Below are 25,813 nucleotides of genomic sequence, written 5' to 3' on the forward strand. Positions count from 1 at the left end.
TACTTTGGACTGCAAGCATGCTTTGGCCTACTATTTGCAATGGACTAAATCACACAGATCTTCTCCTCAACTTTTTATCTCCTTTGAGCCAAACAAGTTAGGACATCCAGTTTCCAAAAGAACAATCTCCAACTGGTTGGCCGCTTGCATCTCGTTTTGTTATTCTCAGGCTGGGCTGCATCTGGAGGGTCGAGTCACAGCCCACAAAGTTAGAGCCATGGCAGCTTCAGTAGCTTTCTTTAGATTCATTCCTGTTGAGGAAATATGCAAAGCTGCTACTTGGTCCTCGGTTCATACCTTCACTTCTCATTACTGCCTGGATTCTTTTTCCAGGTGGGATGTCACTTTGGCCAAACAGTATTACAAAATTTATAATCTTAAACGCCAACACTCCCACCATCCCATTCTGGTTAGCTTGGAGATCACCCATACGTGAGACTATGCTGCCTGCTTGTCCTGGGATAAAGCACAGTTACTTACCGTAACAAGTGTTATCCAGGGACAGCAGGCAGATATTCTCACAACCCACCCACTTCCCCTGGTTGGCTTTTTAGCTGGCTATCTGAACTGAGGAGACACCGCCCTACGTCGGGCGGGAAGGAACTCGTGCATGCGCGGTGCAGTCTGTCGCGAACTTTCTACAGTTCTTCAAGCAAAATGCTTTTGCAGCTGTCTGCATTGGGGCTCCGTAGATGACATGGAGAATATCAGCCTGCTATCCCTGGATAACACCTGTTACGGCATGTAACTGTGCTTTATTAGCCTCTGTGCCTAGTTCAGAAGGCCTAGTAGGCACCTATTTTAAGCATATCCTAAAAAGAAGCGTAGGTGTTCACAAAAGCAGTTGCATACATTTGCACCAGGCTGGGAACAGGTATAAGTGTACACAGTTGAAATAATTTTAGACTCTGCCTGTGCTCCTCCCAAACTCCTCCCCAGACATGCCTATCTGTGTTGCATACAAACATAATGCCTACTTGGCACAGCATGTGCTTTTACTTGGGGAGGAGAGGGGATAATTTTATAAAAGGTATTTTATGTCCAAAAATCTTCATAAAATTACCCCCTTGTTTTTTTACGTTCATGCTATACTTTTTGACGTTAACATCCATGTCATTCACTCACCTCCCTATGGTCAATCTGGGGTGGAGGGGCATTTTTGGAAGGACATCCAAGCCAGAATAGTGACATCAAAGTCAGAACGTCCTAAATGGATGTCCATGTCACATGTTCAAGAAATATGTCAAGATTTCCTGTTTGAAAATATGTGAGATGGACATCCATATGTTGGAAACATCCAGCATGAACATATCCAAATTATGAATGGGGGTAAAACATGAATGTCTGTATGGCAGCATTCTTTGAAAATGGCTACACAGATATCCATGTAGAGCAGAGGGGCAGTCTAGTGAATTGTGAATCAAGAGACTTGGGTTCAAATCCCACTTTAACTCTTTTATTTTGTAATTGTGAGCCCTCAAGAAACAATAGCATATCTATTGAACCTGAATGTACACCACTTTTGTAGCCTTTAGGCTTGCAGGTAGCTTATATAGTTAGGTATAGAAGGTATTTTTCTGTTTCTTGAGGGCTCACAGTAAAAACATAGAGTTAAAGTGGGATTTGAACTTGGGTCCCTTGGTTTAAAGTCCACTGCACTAACCACTAGACTACTGTACTTCTAAGAATTGTTTCTTGCTTTGCTTAGATACTGCTATCCCCTTTCAGTTTTACTTTTAGGGGAGAGAAAGGTGGACAGCAGACACTTGGGGGGACTAAGGAGTCATATATTAATCCCTCCAGGAGACAGATGCTAAATCGGGGTACCTTTTTGTACTCTATATGTGCCTGAACTAGGCACATTCAGACTTTCCTTTTCTTCCTTTGCACAGTTGGTATTTTGATGATTATTTTGGCATTTTGAGATGTCTATATGTTTTGAAAATAATCACCATAGTGTGACAAGTACTCATTAAAGAATGAAGATACTATCTTTATTAAACTATCATTTTATGTTTTCCCTGTTAATTTATGCTGTAAAAACATTCTTGCCTTGCAGTTTCTTCACTGTCTTTTGCAAGAAATTGGTGAAGGGTTCAGCTTATTACATCACTTCTGGAGGTGACAAGACTCCTACTCTAATCATGAATCAGGTCAGCTGTTTTTATGTTTCTCCACTAACAGTAGACCCAGTTTTGATCTTTCTTAACCTCTAATAAAATTGTTAATGCTGTGAGCTCTAGGTTAAAATTTCAGCCATGTTCTTTCATGTCTAGGTATTTTGTAAGGTAAGAATTCAACAAAGGATTTTGTAAGGTAAGAATTCAACAAAGGAGGCGATTGCTTCGGTCTGGAGAGTGTTGGGAGCTTAAGGCTTTGACCTGTCAGAACCTTCTTGGAGGACTTAGTGTCCATCCACACTTTTCCCTCATTCCTCTCAAAGGTGATTTCTCTTTTCTACTTGAACAAAACAAACAAAATCACCAAATTATTCCACAGGGAAGAGTGAAAACCAAGCAAAGAACAAAACTGTGGAGCTGATGATTTATTTATTCAATTTTCTATACCGTTCTCCCAGGAGAGCTCAGAATGGTTTACATGAGATTATTCAGGTACCCAAGCATTTTTCACTGTCTGTCCTGGTGGGCAAGTGCCCAGGGTCACAAAGAGCAGTGGAGGTTTGAACCCAGAACCCCACAGAACCACTGCGCCACAGACTCCCCTCTTGATGTAAAAGTTTTTAATAAAAGTCTTCACAAATAAAAGTAATGCTGATCAATTGGTAGATCCATTATACTAAAGAAATGGAAAAAGCAGTGATACTGAGAGAATGATAAAATGTACCAATCCGATTGTATCACAAAATTTTATGCTAGAAAGCATCTGGAAAAGTGTGAGCTGAAAGAAAGGTGATAAGAACTAAATTAAAAGATAAATGAAAAATGTGTAATGGACATGGTCAAAATAATGTTCAACAAAATTCTAGTCCAGATAATAAACAAGTTTGTTTTTTTGTTTTATTTATAAGAACATAAGCAATGCCTCTGCTGGGTCAGACCCGAGGTCCATCATGCCCAGCAGTCCGCTCATGCGGTGGCCCAACAGGTCCAGGACCTGTGTAGTAATCCTCTATTTATACCCTTCTATTCCCTTTTTCAGCAGGAAATTGTCCAATCCTTTCTTAAACCCCAGTATCGTACTCTGCCTTATAACGTCCTCTGGAAGCGCATTCTAGGTGTCCAAAACCCGTTGGGTAAAGAAGAACTTCCTGGCATTTGTATTGAATCTGTCCCTTGTACAGAAAGTGTAATCTAAGACTTAAGATTTTAAACAAAAATCATCAAAATAAGAAAAACATTTCTTAATACACTCAAGTCCTCATAATTGATCCAAGAAGTAAGAAAAGAGTAATTACTAAGTCATAATAATATAATAAGGATATGTATATCTGCTGCTGAAACAAAAGGCGTACTTGATTATATAGGAGCTGTTACACCTTCATTCTCCAAGCGTTTTAGAGAGAGAAAACTAACTAAATGGGAAGGATCTACAAAAACATATTTTAAAGAGCGGTATCTAATAATACACTTGCAGGGATAACGTAAAAAGAAAACACCCCCTAATTGGGTTACCCCTGGTTTCAAAATTAGAAACTCTCGTCTTCTCTTCTGCGTTTCTCTCGAAACGTCAGGAAAAATCTGTATTTTGAACCCCAGGAAGTCCTTTGATCTATTTTTGAAGAACATAAGAAGTTGCCTCCGCTGAGGCAGACCAGAGGTCCATCTCGCCCAGCGGTCCGCTCTCGCGGCGGCCCATCAGGCCCACTGCCTGAACAGTGGTCTCTGACTAATTTTACCATTTACCTCTAATAACCCTCTTTTCCCAAAGTAGCTCACAAAATATAAACATACATAATAAAAGTACATAAAATACATGTAAAATCACAAAATAAGTGCCAACGCTTACACTAAACAGATGCCTTAATGCCCATATTTCATATTGCAAAATAAATGTCTCTTCAATAACTTCTTAAACCCATCAATATTACATTGCTTTCTAATAGGGTAGAAAATTCCATTGCTGAGGTCCCCTACAGGAAAACATAGTCACACGTGAAGAATTCAGTTTTGATTATTTTACAGATGGCACAGACAAATCTCCATGATGAATAGAACGCAATTTTGATAAAGGGACATAAGCTTGAATAGCACCCACCAAACTTGTAGGAGCCAAAGTAGAGAATGACACGGTGGCTGTTACCCGCCAAAACGGGGAGCAAAAAATTAGTGGTTGCCACGGGGACAAGGCCATTCACTGCCCCATGGAGCGGTGAATGGTCTTGTTTTCACAGTGAAGGGAACACGGCGATCGGGCGGGAGGGGGCTGCTGGACTGCGCAATCCGTGACTGCACGTGATCCCTCACAGTAGGAAGGAGGAAGTGAAAGGGAAAGAGATGCTGGGCCAAGTGGATGAAGAGAGAGACAAATATTGAGAAAGGGGAGGACAGGCAGGTAAGCCAGATGCTGGAAATGGGGTGGGGGGATGGGGGGAGAAAGAAGGAAAGAAGCTAGATGGGATTGGAGAGGAGAGAGACATATTGATGTGGAAGAGGAAGAGAGAGGAAATCTGGACATAGGAAGGTAACAGAAACAGAGGGGAAATTATGTGTATGGAGGCATAGGGACAGAGATATAAAGGGGAGATACATGGGGGGTAGTGGAAATTATGTGCATGGGGGCATAAGGACAGAGACATAAAGGGGAGATACATGGGGATGGTATATTGACAAGGGGGGGGGAAATGCCGGACACAGGAGGGAGTACAGTATACAGATACAGAGGGGAGATATTAGACATGGGGGAAATAGGAACACAGAAGGGAGATGGTTTGTGCAGAAGGGGACGAGCTCACGGGGACGGGGCGGAGACGGGGACAAAATTTTTCCCCGTGTTATTCTCCAAGCCAAATCATTCAAACACAAATATAGCATCACAAGCAACCTGAAATATATGTGATTTTCTAACTTCAACCAATATAGCTTCACATAGTATTCTGTGACATGCTCAGTCCTTTCCAAATGGAAAAGAGGGGAACTCAAGTGGAAGGGCATAATCAAAAGAAACATCTAAGTTCAATTTGGAGTAGAGCGCTAGTCACCCAAAGTCGGCAGCGGCAAAATGTCCATGCTCAAAAAGTACATCCAAAATTTTTCTTTTTTTGGAAATCAGCTATCTGGATGTCTAGGAGTTTCCAGGTGTTTGATCATCCAGACCACCAGTATATGTCCAGAACAAGACCTTTTGGACGTGGGAGGGGCCAGCATTGTGATGGACTGGCCACCCAGACATGGCAACAGAGCAGCGGGGCAACTTACAGGGAACTGCTGTGAACTTCACAAAAAGGGTGCCACATAAACATCTCACCACAACTCCCTTATAGGTCATGGTGAGCCCCCCAAACCCACTATATCCACTTGTCTACAAACCCCAATAGCTGTTATGGCTGCAGGTGGCACCTATATGGCAGTACAGTAGGTTTTGGGGGGAGGGTTTGGAGGGGCTCACATTTCCACCATTGACGTAGTGGTTAGAGTGGCTTATGGGCCTGGGTCCTCCTGTCTATGGTTCACTAGCCCACTCGCCAGACTACTTAAGCCACCTCTGTGCAACTCTACTAGGCTTTCCTATGCAAGGTTCTGGAGGTAGGTATGTACATTTTTATTCTGAACTTTGTGGGGGTGCGATGTGGTCAGTTAACACGGGGGGGGGGGGGGTCTCTACTTTGTCCCTGAGGTGGTTATCTAGTCACTTTGGATACCTCTTTGGCACTTATATATGTCTTTACATCATCTAAGTTCCATCTAGGCAGTCTTGTCAAACCTTCATTTATCTCTGCAGGCTGACTAAGTGTAGGTCGGCCCACATCCTGCCTTAACCACTTCTCCAAAAACATCCCTTTCAGCTCTGGGCGCACAGCGGCATTCAGAGGCCTAAAAAGTCCCTGGATAAGTCTAAAAAACCATTTTGATTATTGGCACTTGGATGACCTGTCTTTTAGATTGTCCAAGTGCTGACTTGGGCAGGTTTTTAGATGTGAACAATTACAATCCTAACGTTGAAATGGAAAACGAGAAGAAAATCTGGAAGAATATGACAATCTAAAAGTAGCTCAAGCATGTCTTGGCAGTAGTTTGACTAAACAAAGAAAATACAAAAATGAAATAAAGCGTATGATAAATGATGGTGCTGGAATATGAATAAAAAACATGTGCGAACCAAGGGTGTACATGAATCGCTATCCTGTGCAAAAAAGTGAGCTGGGATACTGAGCTGCTTTTTAATTTCTTTCAGCTCACAGTTTTCACTCTACTGACCCACCCCCAAGTCCCACCCCCAAGACCCACCCCCAAGTCCCTCTAAGGGATCCCAAATGGGATGCCCAGTGGGATCCCTTAGAGGGTTAAGCAAAGAGAACCTGTCACCAGGAGTGGGATCCCTAGGATAGTAGACTTGGGGGTGGGTCAGTAGAGTAGGCAGACCTGATGGGCTATGGCCCTTATCTGCTGTCATTTTCTATGTTTCTTTCTAGCATACGTTAATTTTGTGGTACAATTGGATCAGTGTGTTTTATCATCCTCTCAGTATCACCACTATTTCCCTTTTTTTAGTATAATGCACACCCCTCTGTCACGGAGGCTTAACTTTATTTGGCCATTCACTGTACTCATTCCAATCGCATTTTATTTCACTATCTTTTTTATGTTCACCATCACTATATCACATCTTTCACTAAGACTTTATTTATGCTGATGGAAGCTGCTTAAGAATTGCGGGACTTTGTTGGACAGCATGTGAGAAGCGTTAGGTGCATTGATTGGAAAACTGTGAATTGTGATTTAGAATATAGAGCTCTGAAGATTTGAAAGAACTGTCCCGAGTGAGAATTACAAATAGTTTACTTTGGGAAACTTTTTACCGTGTCTTTTGAAGGATGTTCCTTTTCCGTGCAGCTAAGTACTTGGCTTGTGTGTGTGTGTGTTTTGTAATGTTTATGTTTTTTGTATTACCACATTTCTAGGCTCTGAGTTGTGCAGTGCCTCTTGTTTAGTTAGACTCTAGAATCGGTGACTACATGTTTTTTTTCTCCTGGGGGAGTTTTTTCCGTGGTAACCACCAGCTGTAAGAGGAGCCAATGATTGAAGCAGGTCAGCTGGTAGGCTGCACGGTATAGGGGTGCTGGTGCGGTTTCACCGTTCCTCTAGCTCTGAGGCTCGTTTGGTTTAAAGATATAATTTATGCAGAGGGCTATACACCTCAGTGCCTAGACAATTTATCAAAGTGGGATACTTGTTTATTTAATTGAATTGACAAGTTTACCTTGTGTGAATTATAAGTTAAGACCCCCATTTTCCCCCTCAAAAAGGAGGGGAAATGGTTGTCTCAAATATAAGAGGGGGAGGCTTAATATTCAAGTGCCCCCTCCCTCCCCTGTCAGGCTCTGCATCCAGCCCCCTCCCTGCTAGGCACTGCACCCAGCCCCCTGGCCTCCTAGGCTCTGCATCTTGTCTCCCCTCCCTGCCCTGTACGTTGTACCTCCTCTCTGCTAATAACCTGCATGCCGTTGCACCTTCCGTATGACCCGTGTACCTGGAATCCCTGGTGGTCCAGAGGTGTAGTGTGCAGGAACGAGCTTTCCGCACTTCTGCCCTGCTGCTGAGCCAGTCGCTGCTGCAAGTTCTGGTGGTTCAGCTGTACCAAGCAGGAGCGCACGTCCCATGCTGCTCCTCTGTGCTGAGCGGCTTCCTGAATGGCTCCTGCGAATTCGCGTGAGACTCACCGCAGCCATTCTGGAAGCCACTCAGCGCTGAACAGCAGTGCAGGAAGCACACTCCTGCAAGGTACAGCTGAATTGTCAGAACTCGGAGCAGCGACCCCCTCGCCAATGGGGCAGGCTCGCTCCTGTCCACTACACCTCTGGACCACCAGGGATTCCAGGTACGCCAGTCATACAGAAGATGTGGCGGCAGAGAGGAGGTACAATGGAAAGGGTGGAGGAAAGGGACAGGGTACAGAGCCTGGTGGCTCGGCGGAGCCCTGCATCAAGTCCAGGAGGGTGGATGGGCACTGGATGCTGGCCCAAATATAAACAGAGACCCCCATTTTTGGGCCTCAAAATCTTGGTTTATATTCGAGTATATACGGTATGTTTTCAAAACTAGGATATTTTTGTTTTATTTTTGGTGTTGAGATGGGTCCTTAAGTAAACCAGATAGACTGGTACATGCAGTTTGTTGAAAGTGGTCTCTTAGCAACAGTTAAAAAGCCTGCAGTAAATAAGTACTTGACATTCACCTTGCTTTCGGCTTCTCTTTGGTTCCCATGCATAGTATAACACTGAGAAAACCACAGTGAGAGACTCTTGGGAGCCCCGTATTGAATTATTCTATGACAGCAGAAAAGCTGATGAGAGCCCTTGATAAGAAATTGGTAGTATATCAATGGAAAAATAGATACTATTTTCAGGATTTTAGAAGGGAAAGGCATGTGCAGAATCCTTACCATGTAAACAGTAATGATGACTGATAACATAGTTCACTTTTTTTCATATCATATTATAAATGTGATTATATCTTTTGCTGTTTAAACAGTTGATTCTTAAATGTTACAGCATAATATATTTAGGTTTCTGTGAATCTCTGGTTCCTACTTCTAGTCTGTTCTAACAGACGACTACATGGCACTCAACTTCCAAGAATTCCCATTTGGATTTTGCTTTAAAATAATTTATTTTCTTTTTTTATATATAAATCTTTATTCATTTTCAAATCTTACAACAAGTGTAAAATAATCAAACAGATAATTCGTACAAATTATCACTTGACATTCTTAACAATTATTGCCATAAGTATATAAAAGAAATCCCTCCCCCACCCATCCCATTCATCAGGAATAAACCCAGTAAAACACATAACATACCTCCCCATCCCCACACTAAATATTATCCTAAGTAAATAATTTTTACTAATCTTTGTGGTGTGTCTATTAGAAGGAACATTTGCTTTCTCGGGCACAAGAAATTATTTTTTGGACATCTTAACAAGTACTGTACAATATTCTAAGCAACGAAGACCTACTAAATTATTTGTAGTGTTGCAGCATGTTATTCTATGACCATATTTCTAGAAGTTACAAAGATTTGATCTGCTTGCTTGGCTTATTTTATCTTTTTTTGTGCCAAATCTTACGTGAATTAATAATAATAATAGCTTTATTTTTATATACCGCCATGCCACAAACAGTTCTGCATGTATTCATTTTACAGTATATTGTACAATAGCAATTTGGTCCAAACAACATTCATTTCACTTGGTGCAAAGCTGTGCTCCAATTGTCAAGTCTTGTTGCACTTAGTTAACATTGCAGTCATGAACACTGCACTTACAAAAAATGCCTTCAATGTTTATGGGTTTCGAGCTCAGACCTGCTGGTTGCTGAAATGAGAGGTATTCTTGGTAGAGTTTTCACAGCATTATTGAACCTAATGTACCTCATGCCATTGATTAATAAGTTATGAGTTAATAGTGTTGGATACACAACTCATAAAACCTTTCCCTTTGCTCTCTCACCACCCTCAATTAGTTTTGTTTCTTAGTGAGATTGACGTCAGTCCTGGTACAGCCCAATTTAATTAGTTTTGCTTGAGGTTACTTGGTAGTTTCATGAAAAAAAATATTTATAAACAAGTGTGGCTTCCGGGTCAGCCGGGGTGGCCCCATAGTCCGGGCAACACCAAGCTAACTCCAGAGATGAAGAGTCTTCTGCCACCCTCCCGCTGCCTGTCAGGGAGTCCGCAGTCTATATAACTGATGCAGAGCCTTCGAGTCTATCCGCTCGTGACATAGTAACATAGTAGATGACGTCAGATAAAGACCCGAATGGTCCATCCAGTCTGCCCAACCTGATTCAATTTAAATTTTTTATTTTTTCTTCTTAGCTATTTCTGGGCAAGAAGAAAAAATAAAAAATTTAAATTGAATCAGGTTGGGCAGACTGGATGGAACATTCGGGTCTTTATCTGCCGTCATCTACTAGGTTACTATGTCACGAGCGGATAGACTCGAAGGCTCTGCATCGTGAGGCCCTGTTGGTACCGCCCCTCTGACACAATCGTGTCAAAGTGCTTGGAGCTGACAGGACCTTCCCAAGCATGTGGATGTGAAGACTCTTTAACGGAAGGGGGGTGGGAGACCCACACCGTGTACCTCCCCACAAGCAGCTTGCATACCTCTAGGGTGCATGTAACGCATGTTGAGAACACCGGTATACTTCCTACTGAAAAAAAACCCCACCCAGAACAAGTCAGACTATTATAGATCCCTAAATCTAAAGTAAACACTAACAGAATACTTCACAATAGCCACCTGCTAGGAGAATACCAGCCTAGTGATTAAAGAAGCTGCTTCAGCACCCTAAGGTTGTAAGTTCAATTCCCACTGCATCTCCTTGTAACACTTCATTGCTCCAAAATTATGTAAACCGCTTTGTTTGTAACCACACACAGAAATAGTTACATATCAAGACGTGTACACTTTACATCTTGGCCACTTGCATAAAAAAACAGACTCTCAAAAAAGATGAAACATGGGACCATACATCAACAAGAAGAGATATAAAGGCAAAAAACTGAACTGGAACCCTCAAAGTGCAGTAGTGCGCTTTCTTTGGGCAGAGGGAGTGAAACCTGTGGGAATTCACTGTTGGATAGTAACTCGGTATGGTCATAGCGCCATGAATCAATGAAAGGCTTATGAGTGGGTAAAAAGGTTTAAAGCGGGACGAACAGGTGTAACTGACAAAAATCATCCTTGTCACCCATCAACATCACGCACACAAGAGCACATTGACTGGGTGGATGTCTTGATTAGAGAAGATCGCTGGATAATGGTGTCTCATTTGGCTGTAGATTTGGATATCAGCTATGAATCTGCATTTGCCATAATGCATGATGACTTGGGATACAGGAAAGTCTGCACATGATGGGTTCCCAAACAGCTTATTGATCTGCACAAGTAACAGCAATTGGAGGTTGTGACCCTGAGACGCTATGAAGAAGATCCAAGTATTCTGGAGAGAATTGTCACTGGTGATGGGACATGGGAGCAAAAGACAAAGAATGATGATGTAAAGGAAGTGGTGTTCACCTGGCTTTCAGAGCAGCAGAAAACTTCTCTAAAGGAATGCAGAAGCTAGTTGAATGATAACAAATGTGTCGTCTTGCATGGGGACTATGTGGAAAAGAAAGGTGTTCAATTGCTCACAGTTACTTCTGTTAAAACCATTAAATATATTTTGTCTTTACTTTTTGATTTACCCTCGTACATACTCTCTCTCTAAAAGGAAACATTCTTAAGCATTTGAAGCTTCTTTTGATTTTTGTTTTGCCTCAAATCATTATCCTTAGAAGCTCATTATTAGACCTGGGTGACATAATCATTGAATTTATATCTCCTGATGCAGGCATCTTGCCAAAACATGGCCGTGTCGAGTCTTATCCCTTATACCAATCATTTGGACTTGCATTTTTGCATACTGCATCAAGTCATTATTGGAACAAATATATTTTAAGCATAAGGTTTCTCTTGCTGCATTCTATTTTATGTATCCCTCACTTTTCTGTTTTTCTTGGAGTTCTTGTGAGGGTTGTTGCCTTCTTTTGTTTTGTATACTTCTATCCTGTCAGTGCCATTAGCACAAGGCTATTAATGCAAAAATAGAAAAATCAGCCATTTTACTGCTGTGGTAAAAATGGCCGTGCAAGGGCGCACTAAGGCCACTTCTTACTGTGATTTAGTGAAAGGATCCATTAACCCTCCATGACTCGGGAGAAGGCAATGGCAAACTACTGCTGTATCATGCCAAGAAAATCACAAAGAGAGGTCTCATTGTGTTGTCCCCAGAAGTCAAATTTGACTAGAGGGCATTTGCATTTATTTAGGGTTATTTATATTGTAGTTCATGAATAAATGTGTATATAGAATACAAATGTTCCCAGACCTGACACGAGATACTCAAAAACGTCATTGTGAATTTTTGATCTTAAAACTGGAAGTTATTGCTCTTGGAGCATCCTTTTTTCTGTGTCACTCATGTAAATGTGTGATATTGTATCAAAGGCAAAAAAACTTTTTGTCGGCTGCACGCCTGAAAGCAGGGACAACATGAGTGCTTAATGTTTAATGTGGACACTTCCATCAGTTGATTGAATTCCCTGTTTTCCTTTCTTTATATTTCTATGATTTACTTATAGTATGCTCGCTGATTACATTTCTTGGATCTATGATTTGAGGACTTGAGTTGGAGTTAAGCTTTATTTTTCTTGATTGTTCACATATATAATTGGAAATGTTTTGTTCTTTAATTAGCTTCATCTTTTTGTACAAGTGGATACTTGATATGTTTATGGAAAATATGATAAATTTAAAAAAAAAAAGTGTATGTACTTGGTTATAACTTTAATATTACACATGGAATCTTAAGAGATAAGAACAAAATATGAAACAAGGGTACCACCTTGTGGGAGGAATGAATCATTGCAGAAAGCATAAATATTATACTCTATATAATTAGCAGATATTTATATTTTCTGAAGACAAGCAGCTTGGCCACTCCCCTCAGGTTTTCATGCATCAACATATGAGTGTGAGTTTCTCTGGGCTGTTTCACTATTTAAATCATTTGTTCCCCAACTTCTTGTTTTACCTACATGCTAAATAGTTTTTCTTTTTTAGTGTTAGGGCGGAGAGTAGGTGTGTTTTGCGCTTATTGGTTAGCTCAGCTACATTGCACACGTAACCAATTAATGTGATTAGCACATAAGCCCTTAGGGTCAGATTCTCCAAATGGTGCCTACATTGGTAGCCACTTATAGAAGCGGTGCTAATCACATGTCAACTGTTTGGAGAACAGGCGCTGGAAATGTAGGCCATGGTTTTAAAAGCCTTCATTTCTGGTGCGTACCTTGATGATTAAAACAATTAAGTTAGGTGATGGTAGGGCGTCTATTGCCACCTAACTTACAGTGTCATTATTAGAATCAAGGCCTTACCACCTTGAAATAGTTGTAGTTAAAGGCTCATACGCTAATGGCCATGTGCCAGTGGGAAAATTAGTGCATGGCCATTAATGCAGAAATAGCAATTTGGCCCATTTACTGGCAGTGCTAAGAGTGGCCTTAGCATGAGAGAAAGACCCATGGTGGGGATAGTGCAGGCTATTTTTTTAAAACTAGCTGAAATTTCTAGCCGAAAATTCACCCAAACGCTGGGGCTGAAAGGTTATGGGGCTCATAATTGAAACGGAAATACATCTAAAAATTTGCCTAAATTGGCACTTGGACGATCAGTAAGACAAGTCGTCCAAGTGCTGATAATCAAATTGGGTTTTAGACGTATCTAAAAACGACTTAGGCCTTTTCAGTGCTGTTGTATGACCAGAGCTAAAAGGGGCGTTTTAAGTGGAGTGGTGAGGGTGGGATTTAGGCGGGATGTGGTCTGATCTAAATTTAGTCATACTGCAAGTATAGCCAAAAGTTTAACGAGGCTGTCTGGACGGAACTTGTAAGTTGTGACTACTTTCCATATGAACATGGACTTTAATGCTGGCTTTTACAAAGCTGTAGTAGAGATTTCTACCGCAGGCCAACGACGCAAATGCTTCAACGCTCATAGAATTCCTATGAGCGTCAGAGCATTTAAGAACATAAGTCAGACCAATGGTCCATCAAACCCAGAAGCCCGTTCTCATGTTGGCCAATCCAGCCTGTGGTAGAAACCTCTACCACAGCTTTGTAAAAGGAGGCATTTAGATTTGTTATAGTAGGGAAGGTCGAAATTATATTACTAGAGAAAATATGAAACCTATTATAATTTTATTGGCTCTCTTATTGAGACATGTTTCTCATGAAGCATTATTGATACCTCTGGTTTTCTTTTTTTTCTATTTAAGTAGAGACTATGACCCTCTTGCTAAACGCTAACGCGTGCATGTTAGTCTATGGACGCGTTAGCGTTTAGCACGCACTAATCGGTTAGCACCCCTTAGTAAAAGAGGGGGTATGTGTATCTATTCTGAAGAATAATAATATGCCATCTAGTCTTTAAGCAGTAAAAAAAAATTAAATATTTTTGTTTCATTACGCTAAGCTGCTGTCACCAGATGTGCTAGACTCGTACCGAAAAGTGCCTTCCCAATGGGCTCGCGCTACTAGCGCAGAGCACAAAGTTCCCCACACGCGCATGGATGACGAAGCAGCAATTCAGGTATGTTTATTTATTATTTATTTATTTATTCAATTTTTTAGCCCGTCCTCCCAAAAGAGCCCAGAACGGGTTACAAAGAATATATTGGTGCATTAAAATTATAAGTAAGATAGGTACTTACTGTCCCGAAGGCTCACAATCTAACTAAAGTACCAGGAAAAATGAAAATTAGAAGAGTAATAAAGAAAGAAAATAGAGATAGAGGAGAAAAATATGTAACAAGTATTATCATTCATCTCAATTAATATCTGCAAAATGTGTAGTAATAATAAAACTCCTAATTAAAATAATTCCCTAAAAGATTGTAATATATCCCCCCCAAACCCCCCCCCAAAATCACGTTTATCCTCCCCAAATTCATTATTATAATCTATATTTCTCAAAAAACCAATATAATTATTCTTAAACCATAAAACTGACCTTAAAAATTTTATACTAAGGTATATATTAAAAAATTTCATTAAATCAAGAAGAAATATCATAAAAACATTAAATTTCATTAAAGATATAATAACCCATTACCACTAATCTCATAAAACTTTCCACCTATATGTAATTAAATCAGAAAAAATTACATTTTTGACTACAACAACAAACTAAAAATTTCATAAACTAAAACTTTTCCTCAATGAATAAAAACCTTTTCATTAATATGGTCTATTTGCAAAAGTAAAACTCATTCATAAATTCGTTTTCCCAAAATCTTGAGTGTGAACTCCACTCCATAAATTCTAAAAAGTGAGTCTTATCCCTTCAAAATAAAGTCCTTCATGTAGACATTTGTTCTTCTTGTGACAGGAACTCTTTAAGTTTAACAGGATCCTGGAAATACAATGACTTATTTCCATTAGACACTCTCACTGTTGATGGATAATACCATCCATAAGTGTAGCCCTTCTCTTTCAACTGCTGTCTCAGCATAAGAAACTGCTTTCTTATATTTGAAGTTGGTTTTGCAAAATCCGGGACCAGCATCAATTTAGAGCCCTTGTAGTTTAAATTTTTATTTGTAATCCCTGTTATGTCCTATCTTCAAGTACAGTGGTGCCTCGCATAACGGACGCCTCGCACAGCGAACGCTGCGCACAACGAACTTTATGTCTTGATCCGTACAACGAACTTCGTTTCACACAACGAAGTCGCCCGAGCTGCATCCTTCCGCGCAGGTACTGCGTTTAACTGCCCTCTCTCCGCCTGGTTCCCTCTTGCCCCCCCCCCCCGACTCCCCGACACGATCGGGGCAAAAAGGAGCCCAAGCCCTCTTGCCCCGCCGATTCCCCAACTCCCCACACAATATCGGGCCAGGAGGGAGCCCAAGTCCTCCTGGCCACGGCGACCCCCTAACCCCACCCTGCACTACATTACGGGCAGGAGGGATCCCAGGCCCTCCTGCCCTCGACGCAAACCCCCCCTCCCCCCAACGACCGCCCCCCCCCAAGAACCTCCGACCGCCCCCCCAGCCGACCCGCGACCCCCCTGGCCGACCCCCACGACACCCCCAACCCCCTTCCCCGTACCTTTCTGTAGTTGGCCGGACAGACGGGAGCCAAACCCGCCTGTCCGGCAGGCAGCCAACGACGGAATGAGGCCGGATTGGCCCATCCGTCCCAAAGCTCCGCCTACTGGTGGGGCCTAAGGCGCCTGGGCCAATCAGAATAGGCCCGGGAGCCTTAGGTCCCTCCTGGGGGCGGGGCCTGAGGCACATGGGCCCAACCAGACCATGTGCCTCAGGCCCTGCCCCCAGGAGGGACCTAAGGCTCCCGGGCCTATTCTGATTGGCCCAGGCGCCTTAGGCCCCACCAGTAGGCGGAGCTTTGGGACGGATGGGCCAATCCGGCCTCATTCCGTCGATGGCTGCCTGCCGGACAGGCGGGTTTGGCTCCCGTCTGTCCGGCCAACTACAGAAAGGTACGGGGAAGGGGGTTGGGGGTGTCGTGGGGGTCGGCCAGGGGGGTCGCGGGTCGGCTGGGGGGGCGGTCGGAGGTTCTTGGGGGGGGGGCGGTCGTTGGGGGGAGGGGGGGTTTGCGTCGAGGGCAGGAGGGCCTGGGATCCCTCCTGCCCGTAATGTAGTGCAGGGTGGGGTTAGGGGGTCGCCGTGGCCAGGAGGACTTGGGCTCCCTCCTGGCCCGATATTGTCGGGGAGTTGGGGAATCGTCGGGGCAAGAGGGCTTGGGCTCCCTTTTGCCCCGATCGTGTCGGGGAGTCGGCGGGGCAAGAGGGCTTGAGCTCCCTTTTGCCCCGATCGTGTCGGGGAGTCGGGGGGGCAAGAGGGCTTGAGCTCCCTCTTGCCCCGATCGTGTCGGGGAGTCGGGGGGGCAAGAGGGCTTGAGCTCCCTCTTGCCCCGATCGTGTCGGGGAGTCGGGGGGGGCAAGAGGGCTTGAGCTCCCTCTTGCCCCGATCGTGTCAGGGAGTCGGGGGGGCAAGAGGGCTTGAGCTCCCTCTTGCCCCGATCGTGTCGGGGAGTCGGGGGGGGCAAGAGGGCTTGAGCTCCCTCTTGCCCCGATCGTGTCGGGGAGTCGGGGGGGGCAAGAGGGCTTGAGCTCCCTCTTGCCCCTGGAAGTGCCAGGGACCACACGGAGTCACCCACCGTACCACCCGATTCGGGTAAGCGCAGGTATCGGTGGGTGGCTTATTTGCGGGGGGGTGCCTTATTTTACATTTTTTTCTAAAAAGGGGGGGCTGTCTTATTTGATGGCCCTGCCTTATCATCGGGGAAACACGGTAGAAAAAAAAAAAAAATGAACAGTTAAGTCCCAGTTTTTGCCGCTGAGACTCTGCCCTCTCACTGTAAAATTAGACTCTACTTAGTCTGTCTTTAAATTTAAAAAATGTGTGTTGTTTTAAAAAACAATTATGTTTTTAGATGTATCTAAATAAAAATAATAACCAAAAATTTATCTTTTTTTATGTCATCTTAGCATATTTTATGCTACAGAACGAATTATTTTTTTTAACATGTATTGTTATGGGAAAACGCGTTTCACACAACGAACGTTTCACATAACAAACTTGCTCCTGGAACGGATTAAGTTCGTTGTGTGAGGCACCACTGTACTTTTGTCATTTCTGCCCAGTAAAGCCTTGGATTTTGGTGGACTTCTTCCATTGGTATTTACACTCTTTGTCGGTTGCATATAAATAGTTTTCTAATCAGGTTCCTGGTTGCCTGCTATGATTTTACAGCAAACTGCAGTGTGTTTTTATCTTGCCGGTCAGATATAAATAGTTAGGGAGGTTCGGCTTTTTTCTTTGTGCGACAAGCCAGATTCTAACTGATGCATGATTCATCCACACCTTCCATTTCTCAGTTCCTTTTGTTGCAGTTCAGTTTTATCCAATGTCTCATAATACCTTTTCCCAATTAAACATGCTTTCCTGTTAGTCTGAAGCCTTTCTCATTCGCCCCCAGAGCCTCAGTCTGGACCAGCAATGTTCCCTTCAGATCTAGATTAACTTTGTCTCAGCAGTGTGCCACAGTGATGGCATGGATGGGTGGACTGGATAGGCCATATGGTCTTTATCTATTTAATTTTTCTATGTTTTTCTAGGTACTTAAAAAAATGAAGTAGGATTGATCAGAAAGCTTGGTAGCCTCTTTGTAATTTTAGGAGGCTTTACATTACATTATCACTGTTATGTTTTATTCATGTTCGATTTGTTGTACTGGATGTGATTGTTTGTGTATGTATTCTAATGTGACCCGCCTTGGGAAAGGTGGTGGTATAAATTAATAAAAATACCCATAAACATGTAATACCCATAAACATGTGTGAGGGAGTCCTGCCCAACCTAATATTTAGAAAGCCCACATTTTAGATTCTACCTGCTAAATGAGCTGCTTTTGAGAGAAGTAACTATTACATATTATCCTGTATTGATATTCCCTGAGGTCTGCACTACGGGTCAATTCTGGAATCTTACCTACTACCCAGATAGTGTTAAAACATGAGACTGCACAAATTCTTTGGTACCTGACAAAGAATCTCTGGATCTTAATGCCACTCCCACATATATGACCCAATGGGTATATGTAATCATTACTCATTAGTGCTCTTTTAACAGATATTAAAACTTATTTAGGCTTCAGTTTTATAAGAGCAGCTACTAGAACTTAAACTCTAAATTGAATCATAGCTATGTTTTTAAAAAAATATGACCATTCAGGTGACTATATTCAAAGTGATTTAACCGGGCTGGAGAGGCTCCAGGTTAGTTAAATCACTTGAGTGGGGCTATCTACTGCTGTGCAAACAGCATATGATTCCTTATGGATGAGTTAAGCACCCCCCAACTCATGAGTTGCTTGCAGAAGGCATCAATCATTTTCTTCTCTCTGCCCCTCTCTCTCTCTGGGCAGTGCCCCCTCTCCACTACTGCTACTACTAATTATTTCTATAGCACTACCAAATGCATGCAGCGCTATACGGAGTCACAAAGAAGAAGACAGTCCCTGCTCGAAAGAGCTTACAATCTAAATAGACAAGACAGACAAACAGGATGTCATGGATACAGTTAAGGGGAACAATTAATCAGCTGGCTGGGTTGGTGGGTTATGGATTGAATTCTATATCAATAGGTGGGTTTTCAGTCTGCTTTTAAACAAGGGAAGGGAAAGGGCTTGGCAGACAAACTCGGGTAATTTATTCCTTATATAGGGGGCAGCTAGATGAATGGAAAAAAGTTTTAATTCTGCAAGCAAGTTGAGAAGATGTCTTTTCATCTGCTTTGCACTAGATGGGTCATAGTCTGATCTTTTATCGAGATTTCCCTGTCATAGTCTGATCTTTTATCGAGATTTCCCTGTGTTAAGAGGTTCCCAGTAGTTCTGGGACAACTCTGCCTGGGAGAAGGGTCAGACATCGGGGTCTGTAGCCAGGAGGGCCACACTTTTAAAAGAGTACCTGCCTGGCTAGCCTGTGTAACACTTGGGAGCTTGTGGTCAGGTCCCCTGGGAACAGTGCTCACCCCTGCAGAGTCAGGCGCTTGAGCATAAGCTGATTTGACCCCATGACTTGCTTGGAGGCTTGGTAGAGGTCAGCTGCATCCCCGCTCCAAAGAGTTGTGTAGAAGAGTGAGAGATTGAGGGATTCTTTTTTTTGGAACCTGAATAAAAGACAGCCCAAAGAGACAAGCTGCTGGAGCCCCCTTTGCTTGTCTGAGGCAGACGTTCCCATCTCCATTTCCAGTTGCAGTGAGAAGCTGATGCAGGCATAGCACATGGCAAGTCTGTGAGTACAGCTCATTACTGTCTATGGAAAAATCGGGATGGGTCTGATTTTAGCAAAACTAAAGGTTTCTGATGTTGTCCAGTGGGGTCCCCTCCTCTTAAATCCTATTTTGAGTAATTTTGATCTTTTAGTTTTGCTCCCATGGGTCATTTTCTGGTGCCAAAATGCTGCTGCAGTGGCCATCTTGGATTTCCTGATTTTATTTTAAAAACTGCCTCCTGCTTCAAATTGCCTGATTGTGGTGTAAATCAATTATTTTGGACTCCTCAGTTTGTTTGGGCCCCATATCATGCCAGTTTTGTGCTGAATGGTCAGCTGAGGAGAATCCCAGCTCCTCCATCCTTGAACCGCATGTCACGGGGAACATGAGAGGGGTGGGAACCATGGACTTAGCCCCCTCACACCATGGGTTAGGGACATAAAGCTCAAGATCTGGGTCGTGAAGATCTGGTGTCATCAGCAAAGCGCTTTTGGTTAGATGCCCCTGACCCTGAAAATAGAAATGTGATAGACCGTCAGAGGTTCCCGGAGGTTCCAGGTCAGGTCTTTGGCCCGGATTTTGTAACTGTGATGTATGCAGCTTACCAAAAGGTCTTTGGCCCGGATTTTGTAACTGTGATGTATGCAGCTTACCAAAAGCACAAAGGGTTGTCAGTTCTGTCTGTGAACCAGCTGGGCTCTGCTCAGAGGAGTTTTTCATTCTCAAAATGAGGCTCTGCAGCAGCCGTTAGAGCTGAAGGAGCTCGATTTCCAGTTGGAAAAGGACTGGGATGATCTGGGGTTGGATATGATTCCTCTACTCTCACAGCATGTGTACTCTCTGGAGGATTTGGGGTCTTAGTTTAGAGCAAGAGACCTGGGGTCGATGGTAGCCATAGGCCAGGGAAAGAATCCAAAACTGCAGGCTATTCAAACCTGTGGATCTGATGGAGGTGATTACAGTCTCTCTTCTTCAAGAAATTGAGGCTCTTCTAGAACTCAATGCCATAGAGCCAGTACCCCCCTTGCCAAAAAAAACCCAAAACAGGGGTTCTACTCAAAGTACTTCCTAATTCCAAAGAAGACGGGAAATCTTCATCCAGTTCTCATCCTCCGAGCTCTTAACAAATATTTAATCACAGAGAAGTTTCACACACTGTCCCTAGGAACTCTATACCCACTTCTAGACAAAGATGAGTGGCTGTGCTCTCTAGACCTCAAAGAGGCATATACGTACATCCCCAAACATCCAGCCCACAGAAATTTTCTTTGTTTTCATTTTGGACATCATCATCTTCAGTACAAGGTGCTGCCCTTCAGCCTGGCTTCCTCTCCCAGTTGCCTAGTTGTGGTAGCAGCAACTCTTCGTACTCATGGTTTCAAGTGTTTCCTTATCTGGATAATTGGATCAAAACTGCATCACTTGAGGCAGTCCAGTCAGCTACACATCTTCAGCTGACTCTCAGATATTGGCATTTATAGGAGCGGTACTCAACACCATTCTTTTATGAGCTTACTTGTACCAGCACAAATAGGACATATTGCTTCAACTCTGCAATCATGTGTCTACTCTTCAGAAAATTTCAGCAAGACAAATGATGCGTCCCCATGGGACACATGGCATCCACAGTTCATGTGATCCCTTTCACCCGTTGCCACCTCAGACCAGCTCAATGGAATCTAGTGTCTCAGTGGTCTCAAGCCACAGATCTATCCCACTGGATCAAAGTCTCCTCATCTCTAGGTCATTCTCTGGTCATTCAATCCAGAGGGTTGCTGTTCCATGTACCTCCACATCAACGAGTGTTCAAAACAGATGCTTCCATGTATGCTTGGGGCTCACCTCAATGGTCTGTGAACTCATGGAGAAAGCACTACACATCAATCTGTGGGTGATCCGCAGTGCTCTCAAAACTTTTCAAGATCATCTTTTCAACCAAGTCCTCCTTGTCAGTACAGACAGTCAAGTAGCAATGCACTATATTAACAAACAAGGAGGTGTGCGCTCTCTTCTGTGTCATGAAGCTCTTCACATCTAGAAATGGGCAATCTCCCAAAATATTTCCCTCAAAGCAATATATATGCAAGGGAAGCAGATTGCTCTAGCCGACAGGCTCAGCAGATTTTTCAGCTGCATGAGTGGACTCTCAATTCCAAGGTCTTAAGCCAAATTTTCTCGCTTTGGGGGACTCCTCAGATAGACCTATTTGTGTCTCCCAACAATCACAAGTTAGCTCAATTCTGCTCCAGATAGTTCTCCCCGCATCGCCTGGAGACAGATGCCTTTCTTCTAGATTGGTACACAAAGGAGATGGTATACTGTTAACCAACACCAGTCAATCAACTCAAATAAATTAGTCTTCAGACCCTCAGAAATGCCACCATCCACTCCATTGTAGTTTCAATAGTGGTTGGATTTACACATTAGATCCTCACCAGGTCACTTATAATCTATTGTGAAGATAGAACTTTGCTCTGACTATTTTGCCAATAATCTTCTTATAAAGCTAATACTTAGCTGAGGTGGTGCATTCAAAGGGATCTATCACCAACATGTTTCAACCTATACTGGGTTTCATCAGGGCTCCAATCCCTCTAAGTTTGAATTGGTTACCCACAACGCGACCACTCATGAATCATAGGGTGAAACATGTTGGTGATAGATCCCTTTGAATGCACCACCTCAGCTAAGTATTAGCTTTATAAGAAGATTATTGGCAAAATAGTCAGAGCAAAGTTCTATCTTCACAATAGATTATAAGTGACCCGGTGAGGATCTAATGTGTAAATCCAACCACTATTGAAACTACAATGGAGTGGATGGTGGCATTTCTGAGGGTCTTAAGACTAATTTATTTGGATTGACTGGTGTTGGTTAACAGTATACCATCTCCTTTGTGTATTGATCTGATATTATCCTCTCAAAAACATTTATTTATTATCCTTCCTTCAACATATTTCTTCTAGATTGGTCACACAAGTTCCTGTAAGTGTTTCCACCAATCCCTCTTGTTGCAAAGACATTGTTCAAACTCAAGCAAGCACAATCCACTATGATCCTCATAGTTCCTCAGTGGCCCAGGCAATCATGGTTCTCCCTTTTGCTTCAAAGGCGTGTCAAAAATCTTATTCCACTACAGATCTTTTCATCTCTGCAAACTCAGAGTCACGGTTCTCTTCTACATCCCAACCTGCAATCTTTACCTCTTACAGCTTGGTATCTCTCATCCCGAGCATGGAAAATTTCAATCTCTCTTCCACAGTTGAAACTATTATAGCTGCGTCCAGGAAACCTTCTACTCAGCAATGCTACTGCTTCAAGTTGATGGCGCTTTACTACATGGTGTAATCTCCATCAACTGGATCCTGCAATGTTCTCAATTCCTTCGGTGTTGGACTACTTTCTGAACCTCTCCAATTCTGGACTTAAAATCACTTCTGTCAAAGTTCACCTCAGTGCTATTAGCACCTTCCAAGTCCCTTTTAATAATAAACCTCTAGCTACTCTTGAACTCAAAACCTGCACTCAAACTGCCTTCTGTTATTTGGGATCTGAATGTAGTTCTCATCATCCTGATGAAGTCTCCATTTGAACCTCTTGCAACAACTCATCTTAAGTTCTTTACTTGGAAAGTAGTTTTCTTAATCTGTGTCACTTCAGCTCGATGACTGAATGAGCTCCAAGCACTAGTCTGTGACCCACCCTACACAGTCTTTCAGTCCTCAGAACTCATCCTAAATTTCTTCCAAACGTAGTCACGGAATTTCACTGTAATCAATCTATTGTACTACCTGTTTTCTTCCCAAAACCTCATCCTCATCCTCATCCTGGTGAAACAGCTCTTCACACATTGGACTGTAAATGTGCCTTGGCTTACTATTTACACAGGACTAAATCATACAGGATGTCTCCTCAACAGTTAATATCTTTTGATCCTAACAGATTAGGAGTTCTTGTAACCAAACAAACTATTTCTACTTGGTTGGTGGCCTGCAACTCCTTTTGCTATGCTCAGGCTGGGTTGCCGCTCGAGGAATGTTTTATAGCACACAGAGTTTGAGCAATGGCAGCATCGGTGGCCTTTCTGCGTTCAACTCCCATTGAGGATATTTGCAAAGCAGCTACTTGGTCCTCAATTCACACGTTTATATCTCAGCATTGTCTGGAGTCTTTCTCCAGACGAGAAGGTCAGTTCGGCCAAGCAGTACTACAGAATTTATTTTCATTTTGAAGGCCAACTCTCCCGCCATCCTTTTTAAGTTAAGCTAGGGATCCCACATGTGAGAATATGTTACCTGCTTGTCCTAGGATAAAGCACAGTTACTTACCATAACAGGTGTTATCTGGGGAAAGCGGGCAGAAAATTAATAATGTCGCTTTATAGAGCAATGGTTAGACCACACTTGGAATACTGTGTCCAACATTGATCTCCCAACCTAAAGAAGGATATAAAACTGCTGGAGAGGGTGCAGAGACGAGCAACAAAGCTAATAAAAGGTATGGAGAACTTGGAATACGAGGAACGACTTAAGAGACTGGGATTGTTCTCCTTTGAGAAAAGGAGACTGCGAGGGGATATGATTGAGACTTTCAAAATACTGAAAGTAAAATAGAGCAGGAAAAAAATTATTTACAATGTCCAATGTGACACGGACAAGAGGACATGGACTGAAGCTAAGGGGGGACAAGTCCAGGACAAATATCAGGAAGTTCTGCTTCACGCAACGAGTGGTGGACACCTGGAATGCTCTCCCAGAGGAGGTTATTGCGGAATCCACTGTTCTAGGATTTAAAAGCAAACTAGATGCACATCTTATGAGAGGCATAGAGGGATATGGGTGATTAAAATTATGCCAGGTGTACACCTGGCTGGGCCTCCGCGTGTGCGGATCACCAGACTTGATGGACTGAAGGTCTGATCCGGAGATGGCAGTTCTTATGTTCTCACATCCCCTGGTTGGCTTCTTAGCTTGTATAGTGAACTTAGGAACCGCGAGCTGACGTCGGGCGGGAAGGTACGCACGCATGCTTGGTGCGGACAGTCTCAAAGCTTTATTAAAAGTTTAAAGTGACAGTACAATTTAACACTGTCCTTACCGGGCTCTGTGAATGACATGTGAGAATATTTGCCCGCTGTCCCTGGATAACACCTGTTATGGTAAGTGTGCTGTATTGCTTCATAGTGTGACTTCAACTTGAATATTGTGTTCAATTCTGATCACCTTATCTTGTTTTGTTTTGTTTTTTACTTTATTTAAGTCAACTTGAAACACATTACAGGCATAAACAGCTTATCACCATGCAAACACAGCATAAAAAAGACATAGCAGAACTAGAAAAGGTTCAAAGAAGAGTGACCAAGATTATAGAGGGGATGGAACTCCTCTCGTATGAGGAAAGACTAAAGAAGTCAGAGCTCTTTAGCTTGGAAAAGAGATGGCTGAGGGGAGATAGGATTGAAGCTACAAAATCCTGAATGATACAGAAAGGGTACAAATGGATTGATGTTTTTATTTCATCAAAAATGACAAAGACAAGGGGACACTTGATGAAGTTACAGGAAAATACTTTTTTAAAACCAATACGAGGAAATATTTTTTTACTCAGAGAATAAATAAGCTCTGGAATGCATTACCAGAGGATATGGTAAGAGCAATTAACATAGCAGTTTAAAAAAAGATTTGGACGAGTTCCTGGAGGAAAAGTCCTAAGTCTGCTATTGAGACAGACATGGGGGAAACCACTGCTTACCCTTGATTGGAAGCATGGGGTGTTGCTATGATTTAGATTTTTGCCAGTTACTTGTGATCTGGATTGGCCACCTTGAAGATGGGATACTGGGCTAGATGGCCCATATTAGTGCTGAGATCGATATCAGTACATTTTGTTTTGCTAAGAGCTGTACATGTGTTAGTGCAGTTTGCACACAGGTAGATAGATGATTGCTTTCTCCACTGTTATTTGTTGCTCTGTTGGGTAGTTGTTTATTAACTCTTATTTATTATTGCAGAGCAAATTGAACTTATCTGGATCGGGGAGTTCCCCGAGCCCAAACCCCTTGTTTGCATTTCCTCTCCAAAGGGTTCTTACTTGCTTTGGTATGGACTGAGGAGAGGGGACAACGCCCAGAGAGAAGAAAATGATTGATGTTTTCTGCAAGCAACTTGCGAGTTGAGGTGCTTAACCTATCCAAAAGGAATTGTATGCTATTCTACAGGAAAGAGATCCTAATCCTTCCATATTCAGTGTCATTTAACTAATTAATGCCACTGAATATCAGCACGAA

General features: G+C 42.7%; 1 protein-coding gene across 6 annotated transcripts in view; it reads left to right on the forward strand.

The window, feature by feature from the left end:
- STK33 (serine/threonine kinase 33) overlaps positions 1–25,813 on the forward strand; it is a 104,231-nt gene that overhangs the window by 19,337 nt on the left and 59,081 nt on the right. For all 6 annotated transcript variants that reach the window (XM_033928904.1, XM_033928907.1, XM_033928905.1 and 3 more), the window contains exons 3-4: positions 2,060–2,153; positions 14,202–14,318. In XM_033928904.1, coding sequence (XP_033784795.1) covers positions 2,145–2,153; positions 14,202–14,318 — 126 coding nt within the window. In that variant the 5' untranslated portion in view covers positions 2,060–2,144. The remainder of the gene's footprint in view (positions 1–2,059; positions 2,154–14,201; positions 14,319–25,813) is intronic.

This window comes from Geotrypetes seraphini, chromosome 19, assembly GCF_902459505.1.
Source record: "Geotrypetes seraphini chromosome 19, aGeoSer1.1, whole genome shotgun sequence".
Classification (NCBI taxonomy): Eukaryota; Metazoa; Chordata; class Amphibia; order Gymnophiona; family Dermophiidae; genus Geotrypetes; species Geotrypetes seraphini.